Raw genomic sequence first — 20,300 nt, forward strand, 5'->3', positions numbered from 1 at the left:
TAAATATCTCACGAATAGTAAATGTATTAAATAAGCGATCTTCAAGAAGGTTCCTATATTTATTATTTACATTTTACATATTATTATTACAGTTATATACAAAATCACTTTTTATTAATTCAATGTTCTTAAATATGAACATCGTATACGTATGTATAACTAAAAGGATGATGACTATTACATAGAAAAGTATAATAAATTGATGTTTTGATAGGTATGTACGACATTTAAAAAACGATGATAAATAATCTATAATATAAATTTTTTACATTATATATATGTATATATAAATCTTTTCACAATAAACCTAAATATTTACACGTTGAGTTATAACTTTTACGTATTTCTGTTTCTTTATCTTTAAATAGGTATGTGTAGATATGTATAAATATAATGATTGCTACAAGTAATCTCGGAATATTTTAATTTGTTAAAGTGTAAAATCCGTATTTGGATTCTAAGCGCTATATATGGCAGTCCGATCGCAAAAGTCTCGTGCAATGATTATCCGGCGTTATCCGCGACCACTCTGTCATAGAATTCCAAGAACAATCCTGAGAATCTGACGATTATATTCAGCGCTAAATGTGTGGAGTACAAATAGTACAAGTAGGACGCACAATTCAATTGCAAGTTTACATATTCCGTATGCAGAAGCTTCGAAATGACATCACAAGTCTTAATCACAATGAAAAGAAAAAAAAATGACACATAAGAGTGCTATGAAAAATTACATCGATCGGAGATTTTCATGGCAGTTGTCTCTGTATGGAGACTGAAACTCGATGTAAACTCGGTAACTTTAATTTTCAATATCATGTATATAGGATCAATGTATGCGGTGCACCGTAATGCGTAAGTTCATTTCATTTTTATCTCATCAACGTGCGTAATAAAGCAATCACGTCGGACTAATGGTCATTGAGATCGTCAAAGGGATACGCGTCTATATTTATCGCAGATTTCACGTAGGTTTCCAAGCCACCACTCTCATCTTGTTGTTCAGTTCCTGTAATATGAGGGAACAAGTGAGCTGCTTCTCGGGAGATAATCCATTGATCCCATCCATTTCGTCATCGTCGTCGCCCATGCCACTGCTGCTGCCACTCTTGCCCTTTCCCTTTGCTTTCCGTTTCTTCTTTTTGTTCAACTGTCGACAATCGATATCATTCGCATTGTCTGTGGTCCGTCTGATCTGAAAGAACAGAATAGCTTTTATAGCTATAGCTACGTATATATGCATTAAGAATATATCAAATATTCTTTCAAAAAATATATATTGGTATACATATTAAGAAAATTATGCAAATATTAATATTTTGCGTGTAGCAATAATAAAATTGAAACAACATTGGGATCTAATAAATCTATGTTTCTAAAAGGGTTGAAAAGTAATGGTTCTATTCTCTACCTTGGCACTTTTCTTCATCTGCTTGTCATATTCCAAGGCGTCATAATAATTTGGCTTCTCGCGTTTAACGCGATTTGTTCTTCTAGTCTTCATCACCCCGCTGTCAGGGCTGGGTGGACTCTTGATAGAGTTGCGCCGTGCGTTGAAAAAAGAATGTCCACAGGGACATGCTTTGCAGGCAACGGGTACCTTATCGCAAAAGAGAAACATACCAAATTTGTTAATCGCCATAATTTCAACTTAGTACACAATTTATATATAATTAATTTGATGTCAAGTATAAATATAAAATAATATAAAATTTACAAGATTCTCATATAATAATGTATTATTAAAATAATGTATTATTATAATAAAATTGTTAAAAAATAGTAAATCATAAACATAAATATATAATAATTCGATAACTGCCATTTTTCTTATTCAATTATAATAAATCAAAATGCGGAGAATGCGTTCATGCAACATATTTGTCTGCAAAAAAAAATTATTTCTCACATCTCATTTCGATACTTTGCACATTACATTAAATTTTATTTTACGAGAAAATTGAATAAAATATAAAGATTATAAAGATACATAGTATTTTTATAAATAGTAAAAATAGAAACTAGTGCCTCGTGGCAGGTGTGGAACGTTACATTACAAAATGAGACACATTATAATTATACGAGAGACATATTGTAAATATATGTGTTTGTGTGTGTGAAATATTAAAAAATACATGTACAATTTACAACACGCGATGAGAATTGAATACCTGCTGCTCGCATTTCGGGCATCCTTTGCTAATCGTTTTAGTCTTGGCCATATTTCGAGCCGAGCCGTTCGCGAACGATATTACTTCCGATTAGGAAATGTAAACATGACAATCGTAACAAAGAAACAAGCAATTATGGCTTTTTGATGCGCGCACTCAGCGCCGCTTCAGCGATGTCAAAACTCCCGTAGATAAACTCGAAGCTCTGTTGTAAAGCCTTCCACGTCGATACGTGCGGCGCGCCGTCGGTAACCATTGACGGTCGGTAAAGCAGCGATCGCTTTTATCAACTTTTTTTTTTAATATAAAATGTCAAAATTTATATTAAAATTAGCGCGAAATGTCAGAGAACGACAAAAATCTTAATTTTAACTTTCATTGTTCAATTCTCATCAAGTGTAATTATTATTTAGTCCCGTTTTAGCGAGGAGAGACGGGGGGTAAGGAGGAAGGGGGACTGGGACCACTCGCTCGGCTCCGGGCCCGGACCGCATGGGCAGGGAACGGGCAGTTCGGGGCCTAGTGGGGGGCACAGCCGGGCGTCCGGGTCCGGGCGATCTCGTAACTCGTAACCGGTGAACGTACGCCCTGGACGTTCGCGCGTAGACACAACAGAAGCGGAAAGGAAACCCCGCGCGCGTTCTCGTCCTCTGCGCATGTGCCGTTAGACCGACGGAGGAGTGGGAGGATCTGGGGGGGGGGGGGGGAATGATATATCTCGGAATAGAGGAACAGGAAGTGCTCTCGCGCGCGGTGCGGTGTGCGGTGGACCGGATTGGTGACCCGAGGCCCCCGAAGAAAACGGAGGACGCGTCGCACTGTGCTCCGTGAGTCACGCGTTAGATCTCTCATCGTTCTTCGTGGGACGTGCCCCCCGGATCCCGGGACGCTCGTCGGTCGCGGCGTCGTCGAGTTGCGGAGGATGCGCGGCGCGCGGTGAGAATCCGCGAGGAAATATCGCCGGACGGGGATCTCCGAGATTGTTTACATTCTTCCGCAAGCGTTACTCCTTGCTCCTACGGCGGGATTGACCGCCATATAGGGAACCACCTTGCCCTCCTTCCGCGTGCCTTTTTTCCCCTCGAGCAACAGGTTCGAGTGGCTTAACGTTGCGCTGTATACGACGAGAGAGGTGCTCTGGACCATCTGGAAAGGTACCGAAGGAAAGAAAGTTTGCTGCTGCTGTTGCTGCTGGCACCGTTGGTGTCGAGACATCGCGCGAGCGTGCCCTCCGGAAGGATCTCGGGTACCCCCGGGAGCTCCTCGAGCGACTAGAAAATCCTGAGATGCCTCGCGAACGCCCACGGGAATATCCTGCGAGTACTTAATTTGAATGCGGGCTCGAAATCGCGACTTTATTTCCACGGTGGACAGCGCGCCCGAGGCGTCGAAGATGTGACGCGCGTCGCGTATACCGGCCGACGAACGTGTAAAGGGAACGTCGACAAGAGAGAAAAGAAGAAGAAAAAAATGGTACGCGCGGCAATCGCGGTTCTCGTTTTCATCTCCAGCGTGTCCGCCTACGAGCATACCGCCGCGGATCAGTGCGACTGGTCCGGAAGGTTCGTATTTTTCGTTGTGACACAGTCTCTCTCTATCTCTCTCTCTCTCTGCGTTTCATGAACTTTCACAAGTCAGTACCGTAACAAGTGGCCGCTGTGACTCCGATCTTTGGCCACAGCTGGAAATAAATCGTTCTGAAAGTACAATATCAGCTGTAATCCTCACTTTTTGTATATCTTGTAAAATAGACTAGTTTTTAATATTTTGTATCTTCAATAACGGTATAAAATAATATTTAACGTTTGATATAATTTCAACCTTCTTCAACCAAACGTGGCACTGCATTAATATAAGTTATTCTTTTCTTTTTTTATAATTTTTAAACAGAGTATGCTCTCTTTTTCTCTCTTTTTCTTATTATAATATTATATAGAATGCTTGAACAAAAATGTTAATGATTTTTTTAGGGAAACAGAACTGATAACACGAGATATCATGGTGACAAATGTATTTTGTCTTCAAGCAGTCTCTACTTGTTCTCCGTCAATGTGTAAAATGTCTGACAGAATATGTGTTTGCGCCAGTACCCAAAGAAATATGCCTCAGGGCTCTGGAGACCCTGACCACCTGGAAAATATTTCAAGATAAATGTGTTGAGACAATGATGGTGAAAACTTTGAAGACAAAATATTTGTTACCATGATATCTTGTGTCATCGGTTCTGTTTCTCTAAAAAAAAAAATCACTTCCGTTACTTCCGTATAAGTGTTAACATTTTTTTCAAGCACTCTGTATTTATAAAAACAGATACAATTAATTAAAATTAAATATTTCGCACAGCGGAGGAGGAGAAGGCGGTGGTGTCCGACCGGTGTATCTGCGCTGTGCCCGGGGAACGGTGCTGTGGAGTTATCCGCGTGATGCTCTGAGGGTGGTCCTCTCCTTCCCGGTCTCGTTCTCGGAGACCAATTCTTCCGGCTACCTCGGTTTCCGTGCCTGCGTCAAGATTTCCGGGCCCGTGCGGGTCTTCCTGGAGGCCAGCGGCAAGCTGAGGCAGATCTACTCCCCGTCCGACGGCAAGCACGTACTCTCGCACCGGTGCTTCCGCTCGCGGAAGCGTACGGCCGCGCTTTACATGGAAGCGGAGGACGATTATTCCTTCAAAAGCGCCAAGGTCAAACTGCAGTACGACTTGGAGCCAAATTCCGTGAAGGGTGGCACGCTGCGCGTGCCGGACGAGGAAGAGGAGTGCAGACCTTGTTCCATGGAGGAGTTAGCCAAGGCTTACTGTCAGAGCGACCTGGTCGCCGAAGGCACCGTCACCGCCGTCGAGCAGAACTTCGAGATGGACACTGCCGAGCTGATACTCAGGGCCACCAAGATTCTGCGCTACGTACCTCAGGAAGCCGAGGTAAACCTTTTCCATAAGACGAAAGGCACGCTTCGCCTTTGGTTTTTTTAATACTCTGCTTAACGTACGGTGTAAGTCCAATTACAAATTATAACGCTTATTTACAGGGTAACGAAATCGACGTAACGGCGTCTCTGAAGAAGAGCATACGCGTGAGAGTACCGATGGCATGCGACGCACGACACGGCCTCGGCGAATTTGTGATAATGGCCAAACGACGTCTCGGAGACCTCACCCTGGTGTGCGCGCCCAGATTGGAGGCGTGGGAGGAGATTGTACGTGATATGGACAACGCGCCCTGCGTCCTCCACAGTTAGCGAATGCGATTTTAAGGTGATTTTCTGCGGAAAGCCATAAAGGAACGTACACGATGCACAATAGATATATGAGTACAGTATCGCCTTTACGAAATTGGAAATCACTGTTAGAGCAATACCGAATAGAAAACTGCCGGTCTAGCCGTTTGTACGAGGATACCTTTGTATATAGGGAACATCCATTCTTTGTGTACATACCGCATACTGTCAGATTGTCGATCTCCAAACTGTGATATTATTTGTTGTATTAAGAGGATCGTGGAGGAACGTGCACGAAGAAACGGAAAGCACACTTTGCCTTAATACTTGTTCTAGAGAGTAGAGAAACCGTTACATATATAGAATATCCCATGCATCGCTCACTTTCCCGTAAAAATTTCCTTTTCGTAAGTCTCATTTCTTCTTTATCTCATTTCCTATTTCGTAACCATCATTTTCTCGTTTTATTACGTACGTTTTATAACGTATTAGAATTTTATTGAAATAAAATATATTTGAGATTATGATTCTATTACGTATTTGTATTTTCCTTGAAGCTTGAATCCCTTCAATTCGTCTGTAATTTAATTGCGAATACCTTCGTTCTTGAAGTTAATACGGGAGCAACATTCCGTTAGAATCTGTTGCCAAGAGAAAGTGCGCAGTGATTACTAGGTACATTGGAATTTTATTGGACGAGTACGTCGACTCGCCGCAGAGTTGAACATATTTTTTGTTTATATTGATTACAATTATGACAATTTTATATAGATTTAATAAATAAAAGTATTTTATATAAATTCCAATACCGCTTGGAATAACTGTTCTTATATCAGTATGATAAAACATATCTGTATAAAAATAAAGATATTTGGAAATGAAGAAAAATTATGCATCTCTCTGTCCATATACTCTGTACTTTTAATACATAAAGGGTTGTGTACATAATAAAAAGTTGTTCATAACGAATCTGAATCGACAGAGAGTCATATAACTTATACAATTGAGCGTTAATACAATTTACATAATTTCGTAATATCGATTTCCTTAACTTAATCAGAAAAGAATTTCTAGGAGAGAGAAAGAGAGAGAGATAAAGAAACAGTTAATAATGTACAATAATTTATTTTTGCAAAAACTTTTTTAATATACCTCTGTGATTTAATTCTGGAACCATGCGAGTTCGACAACGGTGTGAGTCTTAAACAGAACGTCGTTTGAAAAATATCTTTACAAAATATATTTGCTTTATCACAATTAGTTTTAAACGTATGAGAATTGGCCTTTGTAATATAATTTGTCTTACGTTTTGATATAAAAGGGTTGTACACACATTCCGTGTATTTAAAAATATCGTGGGTCTCTACCGTAACACAAAATCACACTGTGGAACCAGAATTTAATCTATATATAATCTCCCTGAGACACGCAAATACACGAACGCTCACGTATATATATTTGTATAGTATCAAACAAAATAACACAGCTCACAGATCAAGCTGGCTAGTAGATACAAACTGTATACTCGATTATACATTAATGAACATCTCGCTTTTTTTTTGCTAGTGTCGTTGAACAAGTAGAGTACGTCGCTTAGCCGACCAGAGACAGAGGAGAGTAAATCTTTCTGCTATATTCGTTGAAAAGCCATTGACTATAAGTTCCTCGGTTTGCAACTACGGAGAAATGAAATTCACATATTTATTTGAAAACCGAGTAACTGGCATAGCACAACTTTGTTTTATCGAGTCGACAGTCGCATACGCGAAATTAATACTTTAGATCGCGTTTTGAAATCTATACACGATCATTGTTCTACCGTTCTTCATAAACGTAATTATCATATCACGCTCTCTTACACATTTTGCCGATTGCAACTACACATTTTTGGTTTACAAACCTAATTATTAGATTATAATAAATTTAATCATTAGGTTATAATAACTCTAATTATGAAGGCGCGAAAATCGCTTTATATTTGGCTCGTACTCTATTGGGACCAGCGTTCAAAGAAGCTTCGACCTGAACGCTTCGAACGAGAGGGGGGATTGATGTAGTTAGAAATAAAATCAAAATTTTTGCTCAGAAAAAGGTAAAATAGGATAGGTAAGACCTTCTTCTTAAAATAATTTCATATTTTTATATGACTTTTTTAACTTGCAAATGCGAACCTTCCAAAAGGAAAGCATAAAATCGCTCTATAAAGCTTTTTGATTCATATTTTCATACATATATTTTCACTTTGATGATTTTGCCCTGATTATATTTGCCCAAATTTACCGATTATTTAATTTTATTATAACTAAAAAAAAATCGTTCTACGACTTTAGTAATAATTTAACAATATTTTTCATCAGCTGCCTATATTAAATGACTAATTCAACGATCACATTGATACGCATCTTTTTTTTCCTCTGCAGCATCAATTTCACTCAATTTTAAAATGTTTATAATTATGTAACTAAATAAAATAAGCAGCGAGGTTTGCACTTAATATTAATTAAATTGTCTCCTTGTACACACATCTCTTTCACTCGCTACATTTTTTTACATATTCTAATAAAAATAATGCTCACTCATAATAAACTTCGTCTCTCCTGCTTCCTATCTTTTCATTGGATTTTATCAAAGTAAAGTAACGTATATTAATATATCACAATAATTCCTCCGCTTTTTTGTAGATGCTACACTGATAAATTTCTTCGCGACGTGATATTAAAAATAACTTAATGATGTTAAAAAATCGTGTAAAAACAGTTAAATCTATCATTATCTGAGTTTTATTTTCAAAAGTTTTTTCACAAGTTTCTATCTATGAATTTCGATAAATCGCTATATTGAAGAAAAATATACCATTTCTTGATCAACACGCAACAACGTTAAACACGTTATTCACGAAATATACTTAAAAAAAAAAGACAAAAAAGCTGGAGATTGTTTTGGCCGGCGCAAGATTCGTTTACGTTGTGGTAAAGGGATAATTTGGGCAGAGTGGCAGGAGCAGATCGTCCATATTTGGTAGAACGACTAGTTTGTCGAATTCCCTGAGCAGCTTCTTCTCAATCCAGTTGCTCACATATACAATGTTGACAGTCCTTTCGCCGAGAGTTGGTTGCACAGTGAGGGCGATTTTCGGCACTGTCTTGAAACCGTACCAAAGCCGATCGGAGGGTGGCGGTGGGATGTTCATCAAGAGGCAGCCCTCGATGCCGGATACGCTGACCATGAAGCGGATCTCCGTGTTAGAAACACCCTCCATCGCTCTTCGTACGTAAGACAATTCTGTAGCCTGCGATGAAGAAGATGGATGGTTTAATTAGCGCGAGCTCTTTGTTTTCTTAGTTATTAATAGTGACAGATCATCACAGCTTAGTTGAATATAATTATAGACGTGTCACTTACGTGTCGGAAATACTTATTGGCTCTCAGCTTGTCGACCATGCTAAGAAACTTCTTGCCAGAAGACTGTATTGGTCTGTAATATGCAAAAAAAACCTATTAATTCTATCATTAGCAATTTCATTATGATACATTTATATATTTTTAAAACGGAAAATTTTTACAAATCTATTTGACCGATAAAAAACACATACATGTTGTGATATTTTATAGATTTGTTAATGTTAAAGGGAAATTTTATTTATATAAGATATATTAAATATATATCAATATAGTCATACGATCTAAACAGATCCAAAAAGCGGGACAATACAAATTGGAGCTGATTTAAATTAAGAATTCGCGCTTACGTGGTCTCTTTAGATGCGACACTCGACGTGATGTTTCCCATATCTTCGTCTTCGGTGGATGTCTCTGGGCTATCTTCTACATCGCTATCGAATATCGGTGATCTGGTAGGAACAGGTTTCTCATCAACCTGTATATCACCGGGAACGCTGCTCGCACGTGTCAGCTTCATTAGATTCAGTTTTGTCTCTACAGTCATTGTCACGCTACCCTTATAGGTGATGTTTAAATCGAACCAGAGCCCCCGCTCATCGAGCGTCGGCTTAGAGATTTTATGAATCATCGGGGCATCCTGTCCGATCACCATTTCCGTCACAAGGAGGCTCTCCATGAAGTACGGAAGCTTTATGTTAGAGAGTTTACGTTGTATTCTGTCCTGAATGAGATTGATCGTCTCCGGACAGCTATGCATATCGAATAGCAATCGGCCCAAAAGACAATTTATCCAAAGGACATCGTTCTCCCTTGGAGAACCCTCGGGATCCACCTGAAAAGTAATCCCTCGATTAGGATAATAAGGATTCTGGCGTTAATTCGATTGCAACATTGCTTACGTTCAGGTACTTGCTCATATAGGTACTGTAAGTGACTTCGGGAGACGCCTCTGGCGACTTTGTTTCTGCCGCATCTGGCTGCGCGGAGTTTCCATTCGCACAGGAATCATTCACGGAACAAATTGAGTGTCGTTTTCTCGAAAGAGACGCCGCTGATGTCAATCTGCGAAACCTGAAAAAATCCTTCACTAAGATACGCTAATAATCGGAAAAAAAAAAAAAAAGTTCCAAATTATATTTTAGCAATTAAAAAGTTTAATTAAAATCTTTGTTATTTAAACTGATTTGAGAGGTATTTTAGAAGAGATGTTACCAGTCTTCTTTCTCTCGGTCGGCGCGTGCGAACACATAAAGTTTGCACTTGTTAGTCTCCTCGTTGTCGCGGCAGTCCTCGTAAATACTCCTGATGGACTTGGATTGCGAAAGATCGTCGTCGTCTTCATCTTCGTCGATCTTAAACTCGTCCTCCTCATTATCCTTGAAATAATCCAATCTGGAATCCTCATCCTCGCTTTTCGTTTCCTCGCCCAAGGTACTTTCCTCGACTTCTTCACTGACTCCTTCCATTTGGATAATTTTCTTTTCATCCTCGAGATACTCTTTTCCGAGGTCCGTCCAGTCGCTCAGACTCGTGCTGTCTACCAACGCTCCTTGATCCATCGTGACGCAAATTGGATACTTTTTACTCCATCTCCTGCGTACAAAAAATATGTTTACTTCACGCGCGTGTACACTTTACAAAAAGTATGAAATAATTATATACGACGTAGTCGCGCACCTTCTCCGAGTGAGTCCTTCTGGTAATAGCTCTATTCTTGCACCGACAAGATTGTACGCGCGTTTTCTGATAAACTTATATTTTCGTTTTGGCTCATCCCACACAGCCCTCTTTGGTACTTTCATTCTTGTCTCCATAACACGCAGCACTCCGCCTTCTAGACTGAAGAAAACCGACTTCGTACGTGCTACGTGATAGTTGTGAGGATCGTAGGTGTATGGCAGCTCGTTCAACCATCCTTCGTATCTCTCTTGGACTGCGTGCTCCTCCGCCGCCGGTATCTCTAATACTGGAACTACTACAGGTACGGGTTTCTTATCTAACGGCGTCGCCAGAATTTCCCGGATCCTCTGCACTAGCTTGTACACCACTACTGTGACGAAGACTCCTACGGAGAAGCCCACCAAGTGGGCGGGCAATGGAATGAGGAAGTAGAAAGAGAGCACAAGAACCAACAGCGCAGCTAACTGCTTCGTCAACTGTTGAAAGACATGATCCTTCATGCGAGAGAGCAACGCGCCGAATGTCACTTCTTTCGTATGTACGTATCCACTGGCGTCGTTCTCCTTGTCCTCGACGCGAAAATCGTCCCGCGACTCGAAGGGGAACGGCTCGGGAACGAGGTCGGAAAACTCGGCGGCCTCCACACCGCTCTCCACGCTGTCGTCCAGAGAATTCTTCGTCTTCAGGCCAGTTCTCACCTGCGAGAAGCCCACGAATCTCGCGGCGTTGCCCTTACCGCGAGCGAAATCTTTCTCCTGCTTGTCGTTGACGTTCTCATCGGTCGGCGTGACATCTCCCAGATCCTCCGAGTCGCTGACGCTGGAATTACGCTCCTTGTTATGCCTCCTCTTCTTCTTCTTCTTTCTGTCGCTCTTCATCTCGGAGATCTTCTCCTCGAACGTCTTCGTGATCTTCCCCTTGATCTCGGACAGCACTTTCCACGGATCCGAGGACGGCGGGGTACCCTCGGACGCGTTATCGTCGTTCTCCAGCCCTTGGCCATTCTCGCTGCTCTTGGAGGGGCTCGACGGTATCCTCTTGTCGGACTCCGGGGTGAGACGCCTCTCGTCGTCGGAGGAGCTCGGATAGAGCTCCTCCAGCTCGTCGTCATTGGCCCGGTAGTGGATCACCGGTACCGATGTGGTGATCGGTTTGCCTGCGGCAGGAAAAAAATATATAATAAGAGCCAGTCGAAACACTTGTTCGACACTCGAAATTTTTGGAACTTGTGTACGTCATCAATACGCAATTGTTCGAGACAGGTATAGGTGCTTCGCTAAAACTCACCTTTTAACATCCCCAGAGTGATCTTGCCCGGGCTGTATTTGCTAGCCATCGCTACTCGCCCGGAGCAACAGCGGTCGTCGTATCAGGAGCTTATCGACAACGACATCGGCATCGGTGCTCCGCGATCGGGAGAGCCAACACCAGGATCTCGAACGTTTTATTCACGAGAAGATCATCCAAAGTAGCGGTGTCATCCTAAACGATTGAGCCTGCGTCACGGTGCATCGGTCACCGTCGTTCTTCCGGCGACTAATAATAATGATAATTAACAATCACGTCGCTCCGACCACTCGACACATCTGATACCTTCCAAGGACTCGACGCTCTCTCTCGCGCTTCGCGCTGCAGCCACAAATGTACGCATACGCAGCTCTTCCGTCGGCGTCTTTGATGCATTTGATGGTGTTGGTCGAAATGAAGTGCGCGTGCGCGAAATAAGGCAGTCTCTCTCACTTGCTCTTCCATTTTTGCATCAAATTAATTTAAATTTGAAAATAAAGGTGAGTTGTTTATAATGCAGTGAAAAACGAGAAAAATGAGAGAATATATAAAATTATATAAATGTTGAAGAATATAAATATAAATATTACAGTCTAGTAGTATATAAACAAGTTTAGAGACTATGTTAAGAATAAACACGTGCCGATATATCTCTGGTCTTCATTATCGAAGTGCTGGACCTTTACTCAATTTAGTACTTAGTCTGATAATACAAGGATAAACTAGTATTAAAAAAAACGTGTACTTATATTAATATTTATGGTATTTATATTTATTTATAAAATACGCTCTATCAATTATTTATACACTGGAACTTCTCTGATCAGATATAATCTGATCTGTACCACTACTGTAAAAGTATAACAAAAAGCCACCATAAAAAAATATATTTCGTTATTTATTACAAACATTTGCAGCAACCCACAGCCTTAGTCATTAATTGAAGAGATTGGAGAGTTAGGCGCAATGGTTTAAACAAGTTTGTTAAAACAGAACTCGAAAAAAATCAATTTCCAAATTGGATTTTAAAGTAAAAAAAAAAAAGAAAAAAATAGATTGGACCGATTAGATCAGTCCGTCATCTATGTATAATGTTTGAATTTTTCATATATTCTTTAAATATCCTTCCAATCTCAATTTCCAGCGATTTGCAGCATTTCCTCCACGTCGACTATCTTCTCCCGCACTTTCTCCCGCTGCTTGCCGCGCTCTTGTTCAACGCGATCAATCTTCTGCCAGTCTTCGTAGGACACAGTTTGGACCTCTTTCATCGTTGGGATGTCTCTCAGAGCGGTCCAGCCCCGCCGGCTCATCCCCGTCGTGTTCGAGGACGTCAATTCGTTGTGTATCAGTCTAGCGACTTGGAACGCGTTTGTCATGGTCGCCAGGAGGACGCCAGTTGGACCAGTCGCTGCCCATCCTGCGGCGTACAGGTTTCCTTCGACCTTACCATCAACGTTCTCCACGCATCCCTTCGCGGAATTAAATGGTATTGAGCTATCTATTTCGACGGCCTTGTAACCGATGCTGCGCAGACCCAGACCGCATGGGATCACCTCGAATTCGTCGGTCATCTCGGCTACCTGATCTCGTATCGTCTCTCCTCGCAAACGATTTACGGCAAATCGGATGCTCTCCAATTCGCTGTCGCCGTGAAACTCGACGGGACTGCGCAGGAAGATTGGATGCAGCTCTTTAGCGTGCGCCGAGTCGCGCTTGGATTCTTCTAAAGACTTCAGTATGAGCTCCGCTTGTCGTTTCCGGGCTCTCTCTAAGGTCGGAACAATCGTCCGTACGTTTTCGAAGTCTTGCTCTCGCCAGACAGTTTTGCAGCCCTCCAGCTTGAGAATCTCGCGCAGTTCCGCGGTCGTGAATGCGGCCTGCAAAGGTCCTCTTCGCCCGACCATGGAGACTCTTCGCACTTTACTACGACATAAGGCTTCCAAGGCGTACGACGTGATGTCGGTACCCTGAGGTAAAAAGAGAGATTTCTCAATTGACAAAATTAAAAAATATTTTTAAAATCATATAATCCAAATCTTTCAAACTCTTTTAGTGTTATTTAGCATCGTCGTCCATATTACTGATAGAAAATTTCTAATTTAAAATAAAAGTTAGAGATCGGGTACTACCTTTAGCTTGTCAACCGGCGTCAAAAGAATCCTCGCGACGTCTATGGCAACGTTGCCTTGGCCTATGATAACTGCTTCCTCTACATCCAAATTAATCTTCAGGTTTTTATCTTCTGGCGTTCCATTGTACCAACCAACAAAATTTCGGGCCGATATCACATTGTTTAAATTTTCACCGGGTACATTGAGCAATCGATCAAATTGAGCGCCATAAGCCTGGAATAAAAAAAGTAAAGAAATGATTCATAATTAAACAAAGATTTATCATACGCCAATTGGAATAAACAATTAGAAATGATGAATGATTACTTGTTGCTCATTAAAAAACTAATCATGACAATACTTATTTAATTAAAAGCAATAAATAAAGAATATATAAAGGTAAAATATAGTTGCCAGAAATTTATAATCTCGATATTTTTAATATGTTCGAAGTATTTGAATATTTTTTATTGACGATTATAAAAATCAATCCTTATCTCCTTTTATATTATTATAATAATTAAAATAATGTATAATTTAATATAAATCATAATTAAAGCAACTTAGATCTCATAAAGTTACGAATTAAAGAAATGAAATACCAGATATGTACCAGCAATACAGCGTCATAGTTCTCTCGCAGATCTTTAATAGTAACGTCCGTGCCAACTTTAACATTGCCTATGAATTCAACACGTGGATTAGTCGCGATTTTATGAAACGTATTAAGGACGTTCTTCACTTCCGGATGATCCGGGGCAACTCCGTAGCGTATCAGACCAAAGGGAATGGGTAGTTTGTCCAGTATATCAATTTTCACGGTGCTTGAATCCTGTTACATATATACAAATTGCTTATATTGACTTATAACATAACAGAATATACATTACGTACAGAGGAATTAATAAAACTAACGCTATCCTTAATTATAACATAATTCATCTATTGTTATTACCTTCAGCAATCGTTGAGCTGCATAAAAGCCCGCTGGACCTGCACCGACAATGCATACCTGATGCGTGCGTTGTACGGTACACAGCGAACGGGTGCAACTCTTGAGAATGTTGAATCTCATTTTTGTGTGCGGCGATGTCTAAAGCGTGACGCTGGGTTTTACACTGTTTTGATACGTGTCAAAACAGTCGTTGGGCCTTTGCACCGCACTGTTTTGTTAGTCCCATGAATAACCCGTGGTATACGTCCTTTTCTTAGGAAGGCAGAATCACTGTTCTATGTATTAAATATGATTCCAAAATAGTGTTCATCCCTCTTATAAAACAAGCACGTCCCACAAATGCCTTGGATCTGAAAATATTTGTTAGTCCGTGTTATTTACCGTACAATTAAGTTATCACCGCTCAAAATTATCGCGGAAAACAAGAATCAAAAGAAAGCAGAGTTGAATCATTACGACAAACGGAAGCAAAATTAACGAATTTCGTTTTTTAAATAAAATAACAATATAGAATTTCGGTAGACAGTGTTTCTTCACTTTGATTCACAAAGAACAGAGAAATTGAAATTATATTTAAAAAAGTAAGATATACGATTCTCTTTTTCTGTGAACGAATTCTTATAATCTCTAATAATTATACACAAACATATATTACCATTTTCGTTCTATCTTCTCATGCATGCAGTCTATTTCCTATTTATGACTTTTTCACAATGCGTATTTTACAAAGCTCTGTGTTCATATATATATATATATATATATATATATATATATATATATATATATATATATATATATATTTATTTATTCACAAATATATATTATCCACAATTGATTAAGTGTACTTAGAGGACAATATTTTTTTTTACATATTCCCATTAATCATTCACAATCCACAATTATAATTTTATATATATATACACGTATAATTATTTATAATTTTATATACAATCATCATATATCAAGTATATAATTCCCACATTGTTATAGATTTTTATCGCCTATCGTATTGATAACGTGACGAACGTATAGTTTGATCATCAGATGATTAAGTAGCATCATCGCAGGAAACTGGTCGCATTCTAGAAAGAAAATGCGTCGTCAAAGGTCTACCAAGCGTAGGGCAATAGGTGCATTTTTTTTATGCGAGTGACAATATTCTTTGTTCAAGACCGATATGGTTTTCCGTCGACGAAACATTTAATCATTACGGAGTTATAGATACTGAAAGTCTCAACAGAGGACTGTGACTAAATTAATTAAGGCCCCCCCCCCCCCAACACATGTATATCAATCTTCTAGAAATAATTGTATATCAAATAAAGAAGAAAAAATCATTTAACTTTTAACAAAAAATATTGTTTTGTTCACTAAAATGTGCCTATTACTAAATACCTTGTATAAAACGAGGATATATTAACTTAACGAGTATATATTTGTATGAAATACGTTATCAAAATGGATAAAATCAACGTCTTTTCATTTATGCGTCCATGAATCTTACCATATAAAACTTTCATAGGCATTATCGACCAAATTGCCTTATTTTCTTGGCGCGCGTTATGCGACGCTGTCAAAATTTCACGTAAACAATTCAGTGCTTTCTCATTGCGCCGATAAGTCTCCAATTTAAGACGATAGCCTTCGTTATCATGAACTTCTACGATAATCTTGTTAAAGGTATTTCCCAAGAGATACAGGAGACCAATATTTAACTGCGTTAGCAAAGGGTAACCGACAAGAATGAGTGTTTGCTCGGATTGGAGCTTCTCTAATCGATCGTAAATTTCGGCAATTGTCCGATGACTGTCGTAATCCTGAACGAATTGGAAGCTCAGTATCTCGTGATTCCGATCGATCTGCTGTGCGAACTCTCTCGTAATTTCTGCCGGTGGAAAGCAGACGGTGGTGCGCATATCTTGCATTACGTTGTCAATTTTGATTAACATTTGCAGAATTTGCAAGTCGCAAAAGCGCGAACTGCGTACTTTGTTAAACAACTTTCCTGTTTGTATCTCTAAAGCTTCCGGTAATGCCTGTAGGTGCCACTATAAAAGTAAAATTATCACGTTGTAAATGTATCCACTTGATCTTTTCTCAGGTACAGTAAAAAATTCATTGTTTAAACTGCAGTAATTTATAAGTTTCTATGAACAAATTACTTTGCAGTAATTTGTTAAATATTATAAAATTAAAATATTTTGTTTCTTTAGCTTCTCGATCTCAATTTTTTCATGATTATTTTATGAAAAATGCAACTTCTTTAAGTTGTGGTAAAAGTTACCACAACTAATATATATGCTTTTTAATTTATAAAGACTGACATTGTCATTTTAGGAACGTAATTGAAAAATTTGCTTACAACGTAGAATTTTTCTGACGGCTCTTCGATCTCTTTCGCATTGTCCCATATCTGCAACAAACGCTCTTGCGGCCCTAAGTTTTGCCTCTTGCAACGCTCGTTGTAGGAATCGACGTGCAATTTTTTATTCATAAATTGATTGTTGTTCCTCTCGATTATCTCCCGGCCGACTATCTCGTTCGCAGGATCTATTTTTTTTAATTTGCAGTCTTCGAGATATTTGAAACTGATGAGTCCCCTGACAAATCGTGCTGCGCCGGAATAATTCTCCCTCGAGCGAAACGTCTTTATGTTATCCATTATGACCCGGCATTGATGGTACTTGAAGAATTCGCTGCACTGCTCGATCCTCCGTAAAAAATCGTCCGGAATATCCCGCAGGCCGAACATCGCATTCGCGGGCGGCACGTTGCCATAATGATGCCTGAGTATAGGCAAATACGACGCTACGTAATCCCTGCCCTTGAAATTCATGCAGACGACATACATTTCCGAGTTTCCTCCCTTGCTGCTAGCTGGCTTCGTCACGCTAACTTGATGAAAGGCGCAAGATAACAGATACATCAAGCACACGGATTGGTGCTCGAATAGAGTAAAGAGCTTCAGCAGAAAGTTACCGCCTTTCTGCAGGAGGTGCATGCAGGCCACTGTCTCGCACAGGTGCAATTGCGCCACGGCGCTCTCCTGCTCTCCAGGCACGTCCGTGCAGTCCACACTGCCGTCCGCGGTGACCAACAGAATCCGTCCTCCGTCGGCGGCGGACTCGGACTTCTCCACCAGAGCGTCCAAGTTTCTCAGGTCCATGATATCGCCCGTGTTGTCGTCGCCGAAGCACCAATGCCTCAGAGTATGCCTGATAAACCTATCGTCCGCGACCATACTGTCGTACGAATTTCCCTCGCAGTAGGGGTTCAAGGTGGTAGCCAGCCAGTCCCACCGTACATCAGGCGCGTTCGTCTTCAGCCAATGGTTCAAAGCGGTCACAAACGCGCCCGGCGCCTCGCAAACGTGCACGGACCTGAAGTTCTTACCGTCGTCGCGGCAGATCTCGTTCAGCGGCACCAGAGAATAGTTGCTGGCGATCTCGTAGAACTTGCACCACGCTTGAGTCACAAGTTCCCCCTGTGTTCTCTCCTTCACCGCGCGCACGATGTCGCCCGCTTCGTTCATCCGGCTCGTGTGCTGCTGCCATTTGACGAGATTGAAGTTATTCAGGCGGCTCTTCACCTCGTTCAGAACTCTCTTCATCCTCTGCAATTGGTCCAACTGCCACGGCGGTTCCGCAAACATAGACCCCGGCTCGGGTAACGTCTGCGCGTCTCGTTGCACGTCCGAGATCGCAAAGTGCCTTTCAAATAGTATTGGCATGCTAGACGACAGATCGGTACTCTCACCGTACCTGTATCGCAATGTCTCCGGCTGTTTTGGAGAAAAATTCTTCTCCTTCTTCTCCATCGTGTTGCGTAAAACAATTCAAAACACCTCCAGGACTGCAAATTACTTTTTTCTTCACACGCAGCATCAATTCTTACAATTCATTCAGTATTCTTCCTGCTAGTCATAGTCCTTGCCTTTAGCTCGTATCTCGCCTGAAAGTTACGGTTGTCCCGCGTCAAGATACATCACACCATCTTGTTACATATTGTATATCTTACTACACAAAGAGCGTGTCTTTGTTAAGACGACATTTTATGTGAAACTGACTCGCACAGGGATAAAATGTATATGATAGAATCGTGCAAAGTAATGAAACACAGGCTCTACAAAGCTGGGATAAAAATAAATTTATAATATAACATAACAATAGAATTAATGATAGGATATGTGTTAGTATAAGCATTACGACAAGTACATTTAAAGTGCATTGTTCTTATTGTTAGTTCTGTATCCCTTGCCCCTTTAATTCTTAAAACAAAATAAAAGTATAAGCTCGTTTTATCCGCATTTTTCTACATTTTGTCCCCTCCGTTCTTCTACCTGCTCCATTCGGAATCTAAAAATACGTGTCTCGAACGGTAAGAGCGCAGAGAAATGCGCCTCAAAGATCTTGCGGATCTCGCGCAAGATCGAAAGTAATAGAAAATAGTACACGTGATAAATACAATTAATGATGAGTCGACAAAGAGAACAACTGACAAAGTCTCGTCGGAATTGTCGGAAATTCTCGGAGAAACTTGCTGCTGGAACACGCACATATACGTGGACGTTTCATATGGCGGTTCTTTTCTGATTGTTACTCCAACTGGCCGATTTTGAGGTTAGTTCCGCAAAGTGCGCGCCGGCACTGTCGCTTGTCGCGACTCCGCGACAATAGCAAAAGAAAAGAAAGTCATAAAGTCATAACTCACCCTCTTATTACAGTGTCAACTCGCGTCGCCGCTCGTTTCGCACCGGCCGTCGTCTTTTCTCGTTACAGTTACAATTTCGTCGCGTTTTGCCGACGATTTACAACAATCGGCAATGTTAACGAATCAAATAAGACGAACGAAGGACACTGGATCCCTTCCCATCCCTGCCGTCCTTCACAATAATTGTTTTTCTTCACGTCATTCCATTTTTATCTGTTTTTATTCGTGTCATTCGTCTTCTCGCGTGTTTTCGCTCTGTTTGCCAAATACAAAGTCCACAATGTCCACATCACGCACTCGGCACTTTCGAAAGAATTGTGTCAGCGTCAGCGCCGCCATGATCTAGATCCGGAAATGGCAAACTAAAAATAGATCACGTGACAAGAGGTGAAAAAGCTAGCGCTATATTCAAATCTAAGAACATAATATAAATATTTTAATTTTAAGTCATAAGTTTCTGAGTGATTAATTTATTTGCATTATTTGAGATTGCATAAAAAGACGGTCAAAAGATGAGAAAATATTTTGGCTAACAAAGAATGCAATTACTTTCGCAGACTATTTCTCTATATTAAATAATGCAATCTTGAAACTTATGACTTTCTTAAAATGCATTTCTTACTATTAATTATAACTTGTCAAACACTATGTAGTCACGAATAATGTCGTTGAATCAATTTATTAATATATCTAATGTGATTAATATCACATTGTCACATATGGCGTCCCCACACGATGCACCCCGTCTCTTTTATCCATTAGCCTTCTAGG

The 20,300-nt window shown here is 40.3% G+C and overlaps 4 protein-coding genes across 7 annotated transcripts; 1 reads left to right on the forward strand and 3 right to left on the reverse strand.

Annotated features, from left to right (window-relative positions):
* Window positions 1-243: 243 nt before the first annotated feature.
* Window positions 244-2,587, reverse strand: LOC139819592 (uncharacterized). The gene is made up of 3 exons (XM_071789064.1): window positions 2,172-2,587; window positions 1,412-1,600; window positions 244-1,195 (listed from the first exon to the last, which is right to left on the reverse strand). Exons 1-3 carry the CDS (start codon window positions 2,220-2,222, stop codon window positions 965-967), a joined length of 471 nt encoding a protein of 156 aa, XP_071645165.1. The 5' UTR covers window positions 2,223-2,587; the 3' UTR covers window positions 244-964.
* A 347-nt stretch (window positions 2,588-2,934) lies between these two features.
* Window positions 2,935-5,905, forward strand: Metrn (meteorin). Its single transcript, XM_071789082.1, has 3 exons — window positions 2,935-3,733; window positions 4,515-5,085; window positions 5,193-5,905. Exons 1-3 carry the CDS (start codon window positions 3,642-3,644, stop codon window positions 5,400-5,402), a joined length of 873 nt encoding a protein of 290 aa, XP_071645183.1. The 5' UTR covers window positions 2,935-3,641; the 3' UTR covers window positions 5,403-5,905.
* A 581-nt stretch (window positions 5,906-6,486) lies between these two features.
* LOC139819595 (testis-expressed protein 2) lies at window positions 6,487-12,116 on the reverse strand. The gene is made up of 7 exons (XM_071789068.1): window positions 11,751-12,116; window positions 10,461-11,619; window positions 9,996-10,376; window positions 9,683-9,854; window positions 9,131-9,615; window positions 8,784-8,856; window positions 6,487-8,670 (listed from the first exon to the last, which is right to left on the reverse strand). The coding sequence occupies exons 1-7, from the start codon at window positions 11,797-11,799 to the stop codon at window positions 8,341-8,343; spliced, it is 2,649 nt and encodes an 882-aa protein (XP_071645169.1). The 5' UTR covers window positions 11,800-12,116; the 3' UTR covers window positions 6,487-8,340.
* Window positions 12,117-12,492: 376 nt separating this feature from the next.
* Window positions 12,493-20,291, reverse strand: LOC139819597 (NADPH:adrenodoxin oxidoreductase, mitochondrial-like). Of its 4 annotated transcripts, none has more exons than XM_071789075.1 (5): window positions 19,530-20,266; window positions 14,820-15,169; window positions 14,478-14,696; window positions 13,883-14,098; window positions 12,493-13,720 (listed from the first exon to the last, which is right to left on the reverse strand). In XM_071789075.1, the coding sequence occupies exons 2-5, from the start codon at window positions 14,937-14,939 to the stop codon at window positions 12,884-12,886; spliced, it is 1,392 nt and encodes a 463-aa protein (XP_071645176.1). In that variant the 5' UTR covers window positions 14,940-15,169; window positions 19,530-20,266; the 3' UTR covers window positions 12,493-12,883. The 4 variants fall into 4 exon arrangements, with proteins under 4 accessions (XP_071645176.1, XP_071645175.1, XP_071645174.1 ...); XM_071789074.1 differs by lacking the exons at window positions 12,493-13,720; window positions 13,883-14,098; window positions 14,478-14,696; window positions 14,820-15,169 and adding exons at window positions 15,698-15,901; window positions 16,324-16,867; window positions 17,182-18,770 and having other exon boundaries at window positions 19,530-19,871; window positions 20,152-20,291; XM_071789073.1 differs by lacking the exons at window positions 12,493-13,720; window positions 13,883-14,098; window positions 14,478-14,696; window positions 14,820-15,169 and adding exons at window positions 15,698-15,901; window positions 16,324-16,867; window positions 17,182-18,770 and having other exon boundaries at window positions 19,530-19,891; window positions 20,152-20,287.
* Window positions 20,292-20,300: the final 9 nt, after the last annotated feature.

Source organism: Temnothorax longispinosus, chromosome 9 (genome assembly GCF_030848805.1).
Source record: "Temnothorax longispinosus isolate EJ_2023e chromosome 9, Tlon_JGU_v1, whole genome shotgun sequence".
Lineage (NCBI taxonomy): Eukaryota > Metazoa > Arthropoda > Insecta > Hymenoptera > Formicidae > Temnothorax > Temnothorax longispinosus.

Excerpts from the sequence above, each read along its gene's own strand:
- LOC139819592 (XM_071789064.1), bottom strand. The coding sequence starts at position 2,222 with ATGGCCAAGACTAAAACGATTAGCAAAGGATGCCCGAAATGCGAGCAG. Across the intron at positions 1,601-2,171 it reads GCCCGAAATGCGAGCAGCAG|GTACCCGTTGCCTGCAAAGC; the intron begins GTATTCAATTCT and ends TTTTGCGATAAG. Across the intron at positions 1,196-1,411 it reads AGATGAAGAAAAGTGCCAAG|ATCAGACGGACCACAGACAA; the intron begins GTAGAGAATAGA and ends CTGTTCTTTCAG.
- Metrn (XM_071789082.1), top strand. The coding sequence starts at position 3,642 with ATGGTACGCGCGGCAATCGCGGTTCTCGTTTTCATCTCCAGCGTGTCC. Across the intron at positions 3,734-4,514 it reads CAGTGCGACTGGTCCGGAAG|CGGAGGAGGAGAAGGCGGTG; the intron begins GTTCGTATTTTT and ends TATTTCGCACAG. Across the intron at positions 5,086-5,192 it reads ACGTACCTCAGGAAGCCGAG|GGTAACGAAATCGACGTAAC; the intron begins GTAAACCTTTTC and ends GCTTATTTACAG.
- LOC139819595 (XM_071789068.1), bottom strand. The coding sequence starts at position 11,799 with ATGGCTAGCAAATACAGCCCGGGCAAGATCACTCTGGGGATGTTAAAA. Across the intron at positions 11,620-11,750 it reads CACTCTGGGGATGTTAAAAG|GCAAACCGATCACCACATCG; the intron begins GTGAGTTTTAGC and ends TTCCTGCCGCAG. Across the intron at positions 9,616-9,682 it reads ATATGAGCAAGTACCTGAAC|GTGGATCCCGAGGGTTCTCC; the intron begins GTAAGCAATGTT and ends ATTACTTTTCAG.
- LOC139819597 (XM_071789074.1), bottom strand. The coding sequence starts at position 18,636 with ATGGAGAAGAAGGAGAAGAATTTTTCTCCAAAACAGCCGGAGACATTG. Across the intron at positions 16,868-17,181 it reads CGTCAGAAAAATTCTACGTT|TGGCACCTACAGGCATTACC; the intron begins GTAAGCAAATTT and ends TTACTTTTATAG. Across the intron at positions 15,902-16,323 it reads GCCTATGAAAGTTTTATATG|AATGCGACCAGTTTCCTGCG; the intron begins GTAAGATTCATG and ends TTTTCTTTCTAG.